Source organism: Eschscholzia californica, unplaced genomic scaffold, assembly GCF_041429995.1.
Source record: "Eschscholzia californica isolate CP2 unplaced genomic scaffold, dmEscCali1.0.p SCAF_1, whole genome shotgun sequence".
Taxonomy (NCBI): domain Eukaryota; kingdom Viridiplantae; phylum Streptophyta; class Magnoliopsida; order Ranunculales; family Papaveraceae; genus Eschscholzia; species Eschscholzia californica.
In genome coordinates this window covers 72,512,462-72,529,204 of record NW_028238198.1, presented here as the reverse complement: position 1 = coordinate 72,529,204, position 16,743 = coordinate 72,512,462, and the positions used below count along the sequence as shown (strand labels likewise).

At 34.5% G+C, this 16,743-nt stretch overlaps 2 protein-coding genes across 3 annotated transcripts; both read left to right on the top strand.

The window, feature by feature from the left end:
- The first annotated feature begins 3,793 nt into the window (after window positions 1-3,793).
- On the top strand, window positions 3,794-11,500 carry LOC147568926 (uncharacterized). Of its 2 annotated transcripts, none has more exons than XM_086655359.1 (16): window positions 3,794-3,922; window positions 4,112-4,167; window positions 5,532-5,654; window positions 6,114-6,173; window positions 6,281-6,382; window positions 6,625-6,708; window positions 6,799-6,917; window positions 7,002-7,103; window positions 7,746-7,862; window positions 8,048-8,113; window positions 9,003-9,069; window positions 9,880-9,933; window positions 10,009-10,098; window positions 10,409-10,429; window positions 10,518-10,556; window positions 11,057-11,500. In XM_086655359.1, exons 2-16 carry the CDS (start codon window positions 4,150-4,152, stop codon window positions 11,174-11,176), a joined length of 1,182 nt encoding a protein of 393 aa, XP_086511485.1. In that variant the 5' UTR covers window positions 3,794-3,922; window positions 4,112-4,149; the 3' UTR covers window positions 11,177-11,500. The 2 variants fall into 2 exon arrangements, with proteins under 2 accessions (XP_086511485.1, XP_086511484.1); XM_086655358.1 differs by having other exon boundaries at window positions 3,794-4,000.
- Window positions 11,501-12,213: 713 nt separating this feature from the next.
- On the top strand, window positions 12,214-16,716 carry LOC147568925 (alpha/beta-Hydrolases superfamily protein). Its single transcript, XM_086655354.1, has 13 exons — window positions 12,214-12,640; window positions 12,745-12,799; window positions 13,280-13,335; window positions 13,486-13,586; window positions 13,767-13,836; window positions 14,054-14,123; window positions 14,275-14,331; window positions 14,427-14,494; window positions 14,579-14,659; window positions 15,208-15,285; window positions 15,410-15,565; window positions 15,978-16,130; window positions 16,368-16,716. The coding sequence occupies exons 1-13, from the start codon at window positions 12,464-12,466 to the stop codon at window positions 16,449-16,451; spliced, it is 1,206 nt and encodes a 401-aa protein (XP_086511480.1). The 5' UTR covers window positions 12,214-12,463; the 3' UTR covers window positions 16,452-16,716.
- The last annotated feature ends 27 nt before the right edge of the window (window positions 16,717-16,743 follow it).

Genomic DNA, 16,743 nt, shown 5'->3' with positions numbered 1-16,743 from the left:
GTAAAGCATATGAATATCCCTTTCTTTTTAGAGAGAGAAAGCAACTAAGCAAAGCTGTTTTGTTGGTGAAGTATATAACTTTTAATACTTTATTTTAGTGCTTGAAAAGGAACAAAAAGTTAAAAGATGAAAATGTAAGGGATAAGGTGCTTAGATTATACAAAATGGATAAAGTGGGTTTTGACCCAAGAACCCTTTCATTACACTTCAAAGCCAAAAGTTTAGTTGAGATTATTATCATTTTAGATGTATTACTATTGGACATATTTTACCAGCCAAATTGTTTGCTACTCAACTTAAAAATAGAACCTTTACTAGATCTATTTTTTTTTCTCTTTAACACAAAAAAAAAAAGAACTATTTTTTTCTTACGTTTTTCTAGTAGGAAGTTAACTAAATTATTTATAGTTGAATTTTACTTATAGTTCTATTTACCAAATCACATCTTAAATGTGGTTCGATATACAAAGCTTTTAATATGGTTCGATATACAAAGCGATTTTAATATGTATGAATATTTGTTGTATAGACTATTCTGCTTAAATTGGATTGTTTGTATAAACTTTTTGTAGTACCGTGAGAATCAAACTGACTATTGTATGATCTAGACTTTAAGAGAGAGTGTTCTTCTAGCCAGTGTGGTGACCAATCTCACATAAAAATCAATTTTGTTTAGTAATTTTTCTCGATAAAATTGATTACTAATTGGCAAAAAGAACTACACAAAAGTCTTGTAAATCTCGATTAAAATTGGTTGTCTTTAAGGTTATTTTCATGTCATATAAGAATTTATTTCATGTTATTAAAGTTCAATGTCATATTATATAAAGATCTTTCATGACAATTACTATTTATTTCATTATTATGTGATAATAAATGTTAGAAGTGTAATAAGTCCTTAAAAAAATCTTAAATATTGTCTGAGCTTTTGATATAACTTAGGTCGGGGTGAAATTAGAACCTCTTTAGACTTTAGAGTTCCTATGTATTTGTTACTAAAACTTGGTCTACTAGAAAAAGTGAGAAAGACAAAGAAGCAAGTTCAATGGAGATTTCTAGAGTACAAATCCAAAAACAGATTGAGAAAGTAGTTTACTTCTATTCAAAGAAAATTAGAAAAGTTCAACCAAAAAAAAAAAGTAGAAAGAAAATGAGAGGTGACGTGAATTTGATGTTTAGAGGCTGAAGGGCAACCAATTTTCCACTAGCCATGCCAATGCTACTATGAATATCATTAATGATTTCATTTTGACCAAAATACCACTCGACACTTCTGCAAATAATTTTTTGTTTTTTTTTTTGTTTTTAGTTAAACAGCAAATAATTTTTTGTTGTCAAAGTTAAAACTAGAGCGCTAGCGTCCAAAATATTCGAAATTAAGATTATTCCAAATTAGGTTTGTTTTGTTTTATGTTCAAAAACTAACTTATTTGATTATTAGTTCTTAACCTTCATCTTTCTTCTCCTGCCAACACCTTTGACCACCACAAACAACTCTAGCTCCACTTGTAACTCCGACTACCATCACCAACTCCGACCACTACTATGTCTCTCTCTCTTTCTCCATCTCCTTCACGGGATCAGAGAGAGATATAGATGGAGAGATGGGGAGGGAGAGTGAGAGAGAGAGAGAGAGAAATGGTAAAAAGTTAAACAGTAGTGGTGGGCGCCGGAAGTGGTGGTAGTCAGAAGTGGTAGTGGCGGTTAGAAATGGTGGTGGTTGGAGATGAAGATAAGGGATTAAAGCATAAACAAAAATAATCTTTAGTAAGAAACTCTATTTGGACATAGGGGTTGTTACTTTACATGCGAGTCACCACAAAAAATTAGTTGTAATGGAGATTATGGAGTACCAATAGAAATAACCAAGGCGTTTGTGGCTGGTCGACGACAAAACCCTCGAGGAGGGTATAGCTAGAACTCTATATTCTTAATTTGAGTTAGGAACTTCGGATGACAAAAACCTTTTCCTTTTGCAAAAAAAGTGTGAGGAGAGAGATTTATGTGGGGTGAAGAGAGATAGAGGGGATTGAGTAGGGGGATAGAGAGAGAGAGAGAGAGAATGAGTGTGTGTGTGTGTGTATGTGAGATAGAGAGATCATAGTGGTGGTTGGAGGTGGTCGTAGTGAAGATGATGAAGATTATGAGACAAATCGCAATAGAGTTGCACCCCTCCCCTACTAAATCAATTAAGGTCAACTTCGGTCGACTAAGTTTTTATGTTCCGGATGCCCTAAACTCATCTGATTTGTGGATTGTGTTTAGAAAAGGTGGCTGCATTAGAAAAACAAAGAAATTTTCGAAACACACAATTTTGGACGAAAATCAATTTTTATTTTCTTTTTTGTTTCTCCCAAACGCACCACATTTCTTTTGTTCACTCAAGCGAGGGTCATCGACAAATTACCATTTTCGCCGACCCTTAAAAGAATATTTTCTTTTTGTTCTTCCTCTTCTCCTTCCACCATACCTTCGACCCTTACCACTCTCTCCATCTCTTTGGCTTGGGGGATTCCTGCGAACCATATATTTTCTTGAACCTTAAACTAGCAAATTGGTTTAGGCGATCTGGTCGATTTAAGGGTTTCCCCCAAATCAGATTCGTTTGCTGACGTAGAGAACCCTCTAGAACACAGACAGAGATAACAAAGGAGAGAGATAGCGGTATGGGTGAACATTAGTTGGATAACCGACTTTTTGAGCCTATCTATAGTCCGACCAAAAGGGTTCGATTATTGTAAATCTCAATCCGAAGTTCCGAACCAATCCAAATATATATGTCTATGGTTTGTTTCGATTACTAACCAAACTACGCATGAACAATTTGGTTCGGTTAGGAAAAGTTAAAATTTTGCCAATAACATAATTTTGAGTTTTAAACATTAAAACCTGCTACAGTTTTACTTCAAACGTGCTAAAAATAGTATCATCTCACAAGCCATTAAGTTACGTACGTGATTAATTCGACATAATTTATCAACATTCGAGGAAGATAAAAAACGATAAATAATTGAATCTCCACCATCCATCATGTCTAATCATATTCTTACATATGTATTATATATAAAAGATAATAATAAATGGTTTGGTTTGTTTTTTCGATTACCCGTTAAACAAATCCATAGACCGAACCAAATCACTCGATTTTGACTTTTTAGTATCTGAACCAATCTGAATAACCATTGGAGCGACTCCCAAACCGCTCAAATCTGTTTAGATTGGTTGATTTGGTCAGTTCAAGTACTAAATGTACACCCCTAGATAGAAGGAGGGAAAAAGAGAGAGAGATATGAGTAACGGTGGTGGTTAGAATTGGTGGTGAACAACGATTTTTGGAAGAGGAGATATAGATTAGAGATTGTTTAATTTTTAGACTCAAAAACATAGTTATCAAACTCAATTGGGCAAATTTTTTTTTTTAGATTTTTTTTTTTTTTTTTAATTCTCATAGATTATTTAGATGCCAAAAACAGCCGCCTTTTGAAAATGATGATGAGGGTTATTTTAGTAAATTAAGACTAGCTAGAAAAATTATAGGCCAAACCGATTTTTCGGGACGGAAGATCTTTGTTATTCATACTGTCAATCTGTCATTACTTTCTCTCTCCCTCTCTAGATACAGAATACAGTCATCACGTATTACCTAACATATTTGTCTGACACGTATCAAGTTCAAATACATCCCTTTATCTCAGCCGTCGAAATAAACCATATTTTATCTAATAAGAAATAAAAAATGTGGGGTCCGTCGTCCAACTCAAACTCACACCTAAAACCCCACGAATTTCAATTCGTCGTGTAATTCGGATTATTTAATATCTCTCTCTCTCTAAAAAGTTGAAGGTTTAACAGCAATCAATCAAGCAAGGAGTCGTCAGTCAAGTCAATAAAGAGGAGGAGGAAGAGGATATCAAATTCGAAAGTATCTAACACCTCTTAACTTTTATCTCTTCACTTTTTTTCTGTTTCCTCTTCAACTTCTCCCATCTCTCTAAATAAGGTTTTCTTTTCGATTTTCATCTTCTCTCTCTTTACTCTCTTTACTCTCTATATATATATATATCAGGTTGAATGATGTGGTTTGATTCATATGTTTTTTTTGGGTTTTCAGGTATTTATTGATTGATGCCTCTGAACTTTTCATGAAAGATGAATTTACCAACTTTTGTAAGCCCCCAATTTTCTTTCCCCTTCTTTCTTTCTGTTATTAGTGTTTTGTTTGTTCATTTTTTGGTCTAATTGGGTCAAATGAAAGTCAATTTGTATCTGAATTGATATTTGATTTGTATAGTTGTATGATCATGGTGAAATTTTCATGATCTTCAGTCTTTTGGCGAGGAAGTACAATTATCCCATTAGTTACAAGATTCAAGTGCTATAAAAACTTCTTCTTTATGCCCAATTTTACAAAACTGAATAACTACAATATTCAACCTGTATTGAATCTATTGTAGAAAGTCCTAAACCTAGAAATAGGACCTCCCCAAAACTTAATACATTAGAGTTTTTCTCTTAGGACCTAAAATCTTGAAGGGTGATAAGATATGTAAACAAGTAAATATACAAGTATACAACTGTAACAACTTGATCTGAGCTCGACCAAGTAGGTGTAATTGTTGATTTCTATGCGACAAATTGAATGGAGTCAGTCGTAGTGATCCTGCTTCTGAAAAAATACGCTAGTCGTGCTCATTTGGGTGAACATTTTGATTTCTTTTTGGTGCTAAACGTGGATAAGAGGACTTCAAGTTCAGGTCGACTTGGTGTTAGCTGAGTTACACCCAACGACATTAGTGGAACGGTGAAACCATATCGAACTAGTATGATATCTCACCTCATGGGCTTGTGTAGTGGGAAAGGTCTTGACATGCATGTATTAGGTTGAATTTAGGATACTTTGACATTGTAGTGTTCTGTGTTTTCTATCATTCAAACTTAAAACTCTTTCCTCTATTTTTGTGTACAAGTCTTACAAGTCAAAATTATTCAATCCACTTGAAGCAGGGGAAGTACTAGTATTATGCCATCTTAAAGAAACTACTCCTATTTAATTCAATCAAATTATTCAAAAAAAAAAACTACTCCTATTATATTTGAGAAATTATTCTTATCTATAAGCGGAAACTTGTGAGTGTTTTTTTTACTGATATCTTGTGCAAGTTGATCTTCCTAGAATCTTTCCCCATGGAGTAATCCTCTTTAATTTGGTTTAAGTTGCAGGAACTTGACTTGGTCATTTGTCATCCTCTTGCTATGTGGTTTCAGTATGCGTATTAGATCTAAACCCCTGATTGTTGTTTAAATGGTTTCAACCTTGAAGACCTTACCCATAATAGCTTTCAATAAATTCTATCTCGTCGTACTGATTTATTTATGTATGCATGGAGACAAAGCTGTTATCCAGTTTCTTTCTCGAGAATGGTTTACATGGTCTTTTGATTTCTTAATGTTATATTGGCACTCACAAGGGAAATTTGGATTTAACTTTCTTAAATGTTTGCTTATGCCTTTACTCTTTTCTTTCTCCTCAGGTTTCTCTACTATCAGATCCTAAATGTAGGAGAACATGTCTCTGTAGTCTACTTCCAACTGCCTCTTTACTTGTTTTGGTGTTCTTCATTGGGAGTGCATTTGTTGCCACAGATTACAAAGATGTATGTATCTCCTTTTTGATCTCTAGTCATTATGGTCCATGTAAATAGATGAAGTTCCTGTATAACTTATTGGCATTCTGATGAATCAGTCATTTAGGGGACTATCAGTTCCTTTGTTACTTGACAATTGATATTGCATTAGCAGGATTGAGATGCTGACCAATTAAAAACATGTTTGAAATTCTTGTCTTACCTGATTTAAATATAAACACCTATTTTCAATTCTGCTATTAATGATTCTGTACCGTATAGTAATTGTATTGCCGGTTCATTAGTGATTGTGTACCTATTTTCTTGTTTTAAGCTCCAAGTGTTAATTATGTTCTCAAGGACTGTGGCTATATTACATATTTGAAATTTCGTGTTTCTGTATCATAAAGTAATCGTATTGTTGGTTTTCTTGAAAACCATGATTCAACCGCCGTCTAGAATATTAATAAATTTGTGGCTCATTTGTAGAGAGTATCTAGATGGGGAAGACCTGATTTTGTTGTGAGTGTCCTACCAGAAATTTGCAAGGTTTGTTCTCTTAGACTTACCTCAATATATATCTAGACTAATTTGAGCTATATATTCTTTACCAAAAAAAAATAATTTGACGGACCACTTGAATATTTTGTTTCTAGAATCAACATATACCCAATGGGACAGAAGCATTACCTAGAGGTATTATATCCAAGACTTCTAACTTCGAAATGCGGCCATTATGGGGTTCCCCAAAGACAAAGGTATGTCATACATAATCTACAGATATTAATTGGTGTTAAACAAGATCATTGTCATCTACTTCTAGTAGGCAGTCATGTCATCTGTGCTCTTAACATATAAGCCTCAAGGCATGTCCATCACTCCATTGACAATTGCACGTAAAGTGAAATCAGTCTTTTGTATTCATCCTTTAAATATTTAAATAATAAATGAAAAACTGCTCCTGATTCTTTTTTCTTCACCATTCTTTCTTCTGAACCAGAAACTAGAAACGTCTTCGATGAGCCTATTAGCCATTGCAGTTGGCGTAGAGCAAAAAGAAAATGTGAATCAAATGGTTAAAAAGGTGGTTGCTTCAGATATTAGCCTTTAATATTCTTTTTCAGCTTATGTCAATGCTTGATTGTTGGTGTTTTCTTTTTGATCCATATCACAGTTTCCATTACGTGATTTCGTAATTATGCTTTTCCACTACGACGGGATTGTTGATCAATGGAGTGATTTGGAATGGAGTAATCAGGCCATACATGTCTCTGCAATAAATCAAACAAAATGGTAATGCTTAATCAGAAAATAGCTGCTCTATAACTTCTAGTAGATCTGTAAAAGTTAGTATAAAGATAACTTCATGTGCTGCAGGTGGTTTGCCAAGCGATTCTTACATCCGGATATAGTTGCGGAATATAGTTACATATTTCTTTGGGACGAGGACCTTGGGGTCGAACATTTTCACCCAGGACGGTATGTGCAGATTGATCAATTCTTAATAATGAAGTTCGAAAGTTATTATTTCCATTTATACCTTTTCTATACTGTGGTAACTTTTTTTTTTGGTATAGACATGATAATTTGGATATTGGAAATTATCTTAGTTATGCTCACAAGTCACAACTCATCATGAGTAGCATTATAAAACATAGATTTAGAGTTTTTGAGAACAGATCTATTTTCACGCAATGTCCAAAATAAAAATGAAGAAAGTGGTCCAATGGGCAAATTGCCTGGTGTTAGAGTTTAGGAACCCTCGTCGGCAACTATTGAAATACTTGAAAATTTTTGTAGGTGTTTAACTCTGTTCTTAGGTGTTAGAGATGAGGAGAGAGTTCTTTGAGATTGTTGACTGATCAATTAGGCATCAGAAAATCTCGAGTTAGACCAGCTGACCTGTAACAGTCTGAAAAATAAGTGGAGCAATGTGAGAAGATCTTTTTCTTTGAAACGGAATGTGAGAATATCTTTCTATTTTACGCTTGACTAAGACGACATGATTCACATGAACATGACTAGAGTGTTAGACCAGTGAAATGACTGCTTAGTATGTGAATTTCTTATTAGAGCCATCCATAACTTATTTAACGTAAGATGATATTTTGAATGCTACAGTTACATATCCATTGTCAGAGAAGAAGGATTGGAAATATCACAACCGGCACTAGATCCTGCTAAATCGGAGGTGCACCATCAAATAACTGCTCGTGGGAGGAGAAAGAGAGTGCACAGGTTTTTTTTTTATGGATTGCAACCTTTATTGGGGAAATGGCATCTCAAACCGGGTATTAGGAAATGTGGTGCTAAAACAGTTTGAAAGCACCCATTCCATTTTCCCGGTCTTCCTTTTGTTGATCAACTAGACTTTGTTTAATTTATGGATGTGTTTGTACTTATTTCTCTTCTTTGATCAACAGAAGGATTTACAAGTCAAGTGGAGGAACGAGGTGCGATGAGAACAGCACAGCTCCTCCTTGCACAGGGTATTTAATTATCACTTATTGGCCCTCGTTCTGTTTATTGACAATTTTCTTTCTCTTTGTGCTCTTGACCTCTGTTCTTACAGTGTTTTGTACTTCGCTACAATATTATTAAGTCCTAAGTTCTAAGAAAACAAGAGTGACTATAGTCTTAGTTTTTGCATAAACTTTAAGCCAGTAGAAAAATATAAATAAATATAAATACTGAAAGCAAAGTGGGTGCAGAGGAAAACTTGATAAAAGTTCAGAACGACGATTAAAATTCAGATGTGAGAAAATCTTTTAACGCAAGTTAAAAACTGATATATATGATTAAATTGAAAATAAATTGATTACCTATAATTCGTACAGAAACCTCTTGAAATAATAGAGGTTTCTTATTCCTAAACAACTTCTAAATAAACTAATTTCCTTATCTTACACAGTTTCTAAATAACTGAAATCTAAAATACAACGACATGAAAGTTTTTGAAACAATATAACATTACTACATAAAGTAATTTCATAACAACTTGTGATAAAAATATTAAGTTACATAGTTTCTAACTTAACTGAATGTCATGTAATATTTTGCCAACTGTCCCTGTATCAGAAATCAAAAGATTCGAAAGGAGCTTAATGTCAATAATTAATGTATTTGGTCAACAATAAAACATACTTGTTGTGATATTCTGGTAGTACTTTTTACTGATCTACATAACCATCTTTCTTCCCAATAAAATGCCCCAAAAGAGTGAGCACAAGCCTCTAACTTCCGGCTTACACCTTACATGTATGCCTCGTTTGCTACCTCAGATGAGTACGCCTTGAGACAGAAATCGAGTGAATCGTCTCAAGGCGCATACAGATCAATTTTCAGAACACAACGAGTAAGAATTATTATATGTTGCAGGTGGATAGAAATGATGGCACCTGTATTCTCAAAAGCAGCCTGGCGTTGTGCCTGGCATATGATCCAGGTAAGAATCTCAAACTAAATATCTAAAATATGGCAGTCGTATTATGATCTGATCACCTAGATTAAGTGATTAACTACGAACTTGAGGAACCTGAAGAGAGTTGTACCTTCGTTAGCTCAATTGAATAATGGGGTTCAGTTTCATATCAGGTTCCTTTGTTCATTGTGCATGACACCAAGTAAATGAACATTCAGATAGTTACTGTTTTTATCGTTTTCCAAAGGAATAATAACCACCACTTTTGCCTTGTAACATTGTAGAACACGTACGGTGGTTTACACATCTTTTGTTAATAATTTAATATCTTTTCAAAATCCACGAAATGAGACGCTTTGCTACCCTTTTCACATGCTTTCATTACTAAATGCAACATGGGTCTACTACTTTTGATGATAGTTACCTCTTTCTCTTAAGCTCACTGCTCACTGAGCTTTTGTGTTTCCAAATTTTAATTCTTCTCTTGGTTTGTGCCGAACTCCCTGTGGAAGAAAGTTGTTCGGCTCAATCTCTGTGTATGTGTATTTGATAAAATGATTTCATTCATTAGTGGTTTGATGAATATAGGGAGTCTAAAAATTAAATTTACTTTTTGAGCGTCAGAAGACTTCAGAGAAAACTATTAAGTGTGTAGTTACCACTTACACCGTCCTTGTTTCCAATTATACGCTTCTGATAAGCTTACGTGATTGTCATTTCTCTGTTTCATAAAATGACAAATTCTTACTCAATTCCAATTATTAATGTATAATTTAATTTTATGTAGTAGGTAACTAGGTATTTAGAGTAATTTATCTCGAACTCTTGTTTCAGAATGATTTGATACATGCGTGGGGCCTTGACATTCAACTTGGTTACTGTGCTCAGGTAACTCTCGAAATTGCAGCATCTTAAACATGTTTTAGTCTCAGTTTGTGGTGTCTCATTATTTTGTTTTGATAGGGTGATCGAACAAAAAATATTGGGGTTGTGGATTCTGAATACATTATCCATCAGGGACTCCCAACACTCGGAAGAATTGATCAAGACAAGGTACATATCTTTCTATCTGTACTAACCACTGAACATGTTTGAACTCCGAAGTTGAATCATTTGGCACGACGAAAATTGAAAAAAAACATAATGTGAGCTACACTATATCCTGGTTACCTGTAACTTATATAAGATGATAAAAATCCTTATTGGCTTATTACTCAAAAATAAAAAGGTAGGCTTGTTTGAAACCTGTCTAGAATACACGGATCAAAACTAGACTCTCCTTGGTCTCCTTGTTTCTTATTTCTCATTGTTTCCGAATCCCTTGAATGTTTTCACTCATTAGACTCTTTGGTCATTTATGCAGGCAAATTCCTATGAAGCAGCGGTATGATTCTAAATCTCCACTCCTTTTCTCCTTTCCATCATATTGTTTATTATTTCAACTGAAACCTTCAAAATTTCTAAATATGCAGGCATCGAGTGTTCCTCGTGGATATGATAGTAGATCTTATGTAAGTCTCGTGTCTATCATCTTTAAGCAATCTCCCTTTTCATTGTTCTTTATGCAGTTTTTTCGTCATTTCCACTAGGCTAGTTAGAGGAATAGTCAAAAGACCAGGTTGATATGAACACTTTGTGGAGGTACACATCTTTGAATCTCGAAAAAAAAGTGGAGACAATGCTAAGTATGTCTTCAGTTTTGTGTCAACCATTTTTATTGATGATCATGCAGTTCACTAATTGCCTGACAATGACAAACAGATTATCTTTCTCCCATTGTACCTCGACTTGGTGAAAGTGTGGGAACTTAAAATTAGTAAATCTTTAAATCAAGGTCCGAAATTAAGGAGGTTAGGTCGATAGCTGATCTGTATGAAAACCTAGCAATTGCTCTTTTTTTTTTGTTGAAAGTAGTAAATATTTAAATCAAGGTCTGAAATTAAGGAGGTTAAGTCGATAGCTGCTCTGTATGAAAACCTAGTAATTGCTCTTTACTATCCTTTTTGTGAAGGTGAGAAGGCAATCATTTATGGAATTGGAAATCTTCAAGAAAAGATGGATAGAAGCTGTGAATGAAGATCAATGTTGGATTGATCCGTATGTACAATCAGCAAAACAGAGTATTCGTTAGTAGTATTAAAACAGTAAAACCATTTTCTCAACTATAGGTCAAGAGGTTGGTGTATATACATTTATACAGATACCGAAAGATATAGGAGGAAGGCGAGCTTAACTAGGAGAAAACTATAAATTAGATCGAACAAAAAGAAACCAAACTGTACTTGCCTGGCAACTTTTGTTTCTCATTTTGGGAAGATTGCTTAGTTTGGCTTAATCTTTGATAAGTTTGAGCTCAAGTTGATTTCTTCTCAATGTTCTTTGTATAATGTATGATGTTTGTAATTATGACATTTCATTCTTTTTTACAAATAATGAAAGCCATTTTGGCTTTTAAGTTGATTCAAGTTTGTTCGGTCTAGTTGGTAATTTCATCTCAATAACATAAGCATTTATTCTTGAGATATTCTAGAATTGAAGATTTAGTAACCGGACATGCTTATTGTGATAGTTTTACATCGTTTGCAAGAGGGATATTCGAGAATTGAAGATTTAGTAACCGGGCATGTTTATTGTGATAGTTTTACATCGTTTGCAAGAGAACACCGTTTGCAAGAGAGTCCAGAATTTGGACTTTACGTGTACACCCCAATTTAATAAGTGTTGAGGTCTTTTAGGTGTGTTCGTAGAGTCTTCGCTTATAACAAAATCTTATACTGTCAGGTTGTTTTATTTGATGGGTTCTATTCATCAGGAAATTGGGCCGAAGGCTTAATTTTAAAATTCTTTTTAGTTGTAGTTGAAAAGACAAGTTAAAACTTTTAAAAACCCAAATTTTGTACTTTTTTTAGAACCCAAATATTTGTATTTTGTTTGTTTTAAAAACCCATGTGTTGTAAGGTGTTGCAAGGCGGTGCAAGACATTGGAAAAGTGTTGCAAGGCGTTGCATAACAGTTGTAAGGTTTTGCAAAGCGCTCCAATGCTATTGCAAAACAGTTATAAAGTTGTCCCAAGACGTTGTCAAGTTGTCGCAAGGCACAAAATTGTCGTAAAACTCATGGGATTGAGACATAACTTGTGGGGTTGGGACAGTGATATTTCACCCAATAGTCCTTTTACACCCTAAAGAAAGAAAATATCCAAATCCCAAACGTCTTCTCTCTCTCTCACTAACAAAACACAAAAGAAGAGAATGAAATTGAAGAACAACTTAGAACCAGAGAAACCCTATCTTTTCAAATTTAGAAACACACACACACAACAAAGGAATTAAAATCTAACCCTAACCATGAAACCCATTTCCAATTTCTCACATTCTTATCTTCTCTCTGGATTTCAAAAAAAGAAATTCTTCTTCTCATGTCAAATTTTATGTCTATCCAAGCGAACATCTCTGTTCTTCCTCAACTTTCACAGTCATTACTGAATTCCCGTAATGGGTTTCAAGCAAACAAACCAAAGATCAACTTCTCTGTCCAAAATTTAGAGAAAAGAAAGTTCAAATTTTGTGCTAGATCAAGTAGTGAAAACGAAGAGGTAATCTAATTCAATTCATTTTTAAACTAATAGAATTAAAACCTTCTTCTTCATAAACCCTGAATTAGAATCGAGTTTATGAAATGGGTTTGCTTTTTTAATAGGAATATTTAATTGATGCCCCTGTTTCTATTGGTGATGGATTTTCTTTCAGTGGAGGTAAGCTTTCAATTTCGATCTTCTTACACAAACTAATGGTAATTCCTAGCTGGAGTGTCATATATATATATATATATATATAATGTATATTGTAGTCATATCATGGAATTTAGTGTGTTCTTTGAATTTGGTTCACTTTGGATTTTTTTTTGTGAGAAATCGACTACGATCGACGTTAGTCGTTATAAGGCATTGATACATCATGAAGATGTCATGCGCACGATAACCGTCTAATTTAAACAATTAATGAAAGATGCCTGAAGCCGGACAAATTTATTATATTATTTACTTTTTATATTGCCTAAATTACATGGGATAAATCTTGATGGCAAATTGCTTCCTCCGAGATTCGATCCCACGACCTTATGGGCTTAAGAGGGGTGTCCAACCGTTGCACCAAAGGGTGGAGGACGGTCCACTTTGAATTATAAGTTTGGCTTTTCTCTTTTTTGTGCCTGAAAATGGAGTAATTATGAACAGGGAAGTTTGGGGATGGGTCGAGTCGATCTGATGAATGGTTTAGAAAAGGAAAATATGTAAGTATTGTTCTTCAATTCTACTTCGAGACTATACCTAAATTCATTATCTGTATCAAACTTCATGAACTAGAATGTATGTTAGGTGAATATAATATCATAATAAGTATTCGTTTCGGAAAACTCTGAATCGAGAATGTAATTTATTAGGTAAAAGCCCATCCTGTTCTTGGCACTGGTGGAAAGGCAAAGGATCCTATTTTTGGACTTACAATGGCTAGCAGTTCTCAAGCTTCAGCTGATGTTTTCAGGTGAATTAGTAGGAGGCTATCAGCTCTTGTGGAGTTATATCCATACCTAGGAAGCCTGCAAGCTTGGAACTTTGGTATTTTTAATAGTTATACGTCATTTTGGTATATAGAATTTAAGAATTTATGATTTGCAGGGTTACCCATTGAAACATGCTATATATCCGTGATTTTGTGCAATAGATGGTTTTGCGTTGAAAGTGGAAACCCGGCTAATCCTTCAATTGTTTTAATACATGGTTTTCCTTCACAGGTAAGGATCATTTGTGATTTGGAAATCACTTACGTTGAAAGTACTAGTTATATACATATATTCTCTTAATTACTCGTGATTTCTTACTTCTTAGACTTCAACAATTTAAGAAAATTTGTATTTGATACAAATGTTTTTCTTTTGATCTTGGTCGATAAAAATTAAGTAACTGCCTCGCTCCAATTATCTTTCGTTTTGATGGTTTAACTTTTAACAGGCATATTCGTACCGCAAAGTTCTCTCTGTTCTCTCCAAAGATTATCATGTCATAACTTTTGATTGGTTGGGTAAGCGAATGCCGTTATTCTCATTGGGCTAAAAAATTTCAACAATATTCCTCTTCCCAAAAATCGTCTTTACCTGTGAATCTTTTTTGTGCAACATCAGGATTTTTTTCTCTAAAACATAACAGAGTAACAACTTTTACTTGTCATTCAGGTTTTGGCTTTTCAGATAAGCCTCAACCAAGATACGGTTTTGACTACACTTTGGATGGTAATTTTCTTAAGCCATGTTAGGAATATGGGTTTTATAGTTTCCACCGTCTATTATTCCGAAAAATGCATATGAAACTTTTGTATGACCAACAGAATATGTTTCATCATTGGAATCTCTTATCAACGAGCTTGCCTTGGATAAAATCTCCATTATTGTTCAGGTATCTTGGTTATCTAGTTAAATGATGTATGCCCTAGAAAGCAATACTAAAATTGACAAATGAATCATTTATTCAAATATGCAGGGCTACTTTGCTCCAGTTGTTGTCAAATATGCTAGCACTAATCAAGAAAAGTTGAAAAATCTCATCCTAGTTAATCCTCCGGTAAGTGCTTTCTCAAGATAGTCATTAGATTTTTTAGCTCATGCCATTCGGTTTGTTCTTCAAATCCTATACGCAAGAAGAGGCATAGAAGTTGTAGAGGTCAGAATGTGCTTGTGTTTCAATGGTCACATTTAAGGCACATGGAGATGATTTTGATCTGATTATAAAACTCTTATCCTCTTCCGATTTAACATTGACCATTTTTTATGCCGTATTGTATCTTATGTCCCATGAAGAGTGAGGCGAGTGATGAGGCTGCCAACTTGCCTCAGCTAGCTTAGGCGAGCACCTCATAGACAGAACTGTTCTTTACTCTCATATATAACATATATCATATATGAGACTTGGTGAAGCAGGAGGTGAAGGAGTTTCGGTTGTCTCTATTACTATGCGCCAAATTACTAGATTTTCCTTGACCCGGCTCCTAAGATTTATTTCCCTGGTCCAACACTATTGGATTGCTTTTGAGGTGTTTAGTAGATTTTAGGAAGAAATCGAGCTTCCGTTTCAAGAATCACATCTGAATTTTTTTGAAATTTATGTTATAGCTGACAGATAAGCATGTAAACCTTCCATCAACACTATCCATATTCAGCAACTTTTTGCTCGGTGAAATTTTCTCACAGGTCAGAAGATTTTCTCATTGTTTATCGCATGTAATCAGTTTATTATTCTTAACATTTACGTCCAAAAGATTTGATTACTTTCATCTTTATTTTTCTAAAGTTGTCCAAATGTTCGAAATTTCAGGATCCTCTTCGGGCCAGCGACAAAGCCTTGACGAGTTGCGGCCCATATAAAATGAAAGAGGAAGATGCAATGGTTTATAGAAAACCTTACCTCACCTCTGGTTCTTCTGGTTTTGCGTTGAACGCGTTAAGCAGGACCATGAAGAAGGATTTGAAGGTAATATCTATCAAAATCGATTAAAATAATTTTTCCAAAAATGAACTGACGAAGAAATACTGGCAGAATAGGTATTTCAAATCTCTATATGTACCCAACAGTACCCCTATTTGACTGACCAAAAAGATCTTCGACATGGTCCCTCCCCTCAGGGCCGGTCCTGACTTTTCGGTGGCCCGAACCGAGGTCTGAAAATGTGGCCCCTTCTATCAAATTGTAAAACGTATACATGTATTACATGAAAACCGTAAGTACTGCAAAATATTTTCATCATATTTATATAACAAAATAGTTTTTTTGATAATTACAATCACTGAAATTTTGTTCTTCTTAAATTTTTCGACGCAAAGTCACTAATAATCGTCGAATAATCAAGAATCGCCGATCAATACCTCTTTAACTCTTTCTGCAGGCATATGTTGCTGGAGCAAGGGCGATATTATCTAGTGATGATTGGAAGGTTAATACAACAATATGTTGGGGTCAAAGAGATCGTTGGTTGAACTATGATGGCGTTGAAGAGTTCTGCAACGGTTTAAAGCACAAACTTGTGGAGCTCCCCTCGGTACGTCTCTGGTAGCTATTAAATGCCCAACAGGCCTTTTGTTACAAAATGTATTCTACCTAGAGGAAGCTAATGACAAGAATTTTTTCGGCAAAGACATCCTATTTTTAAAAGAAATCGACCTGGCATTCGAACAAATATGGGACTCTTCAGAATTTCCTTTTCTTCTTTCTCATCAATATCCATTCTCCGATGATGTTGAAAATTGAATGCAGCTAATTGGTTGGGTTTCTGCAGGCAGGACACCACGTACAGGAGGACAGTGGCGAAGAACTTGGTAATATTATTGCGCAAGTGATTCGAAAGGGAAGATTTACATGATCACCTATTGGTTTTTGAGACCTTAAAATGTTTGAAAATATTGTTGTGTCCAGTTGATATTTTTGGGTTTCGACCTTCATTTGTTGTGGATTTGTTTTCTCAAAAATCTTTGATCTTATTGATTGAGATTGGGTTATATTTATAAACTTTGCCGGTCAACCTGTAAAAATTATCAGCTCTCAGGGCATACGGTGTAATCCTCACCGATATGTGTAAACAGTAGAAGCATAAATCGGGTGATAATATTCGTCGTTTATCGATAAAATGTCTGTGTTCTTACTAAACAAAATTG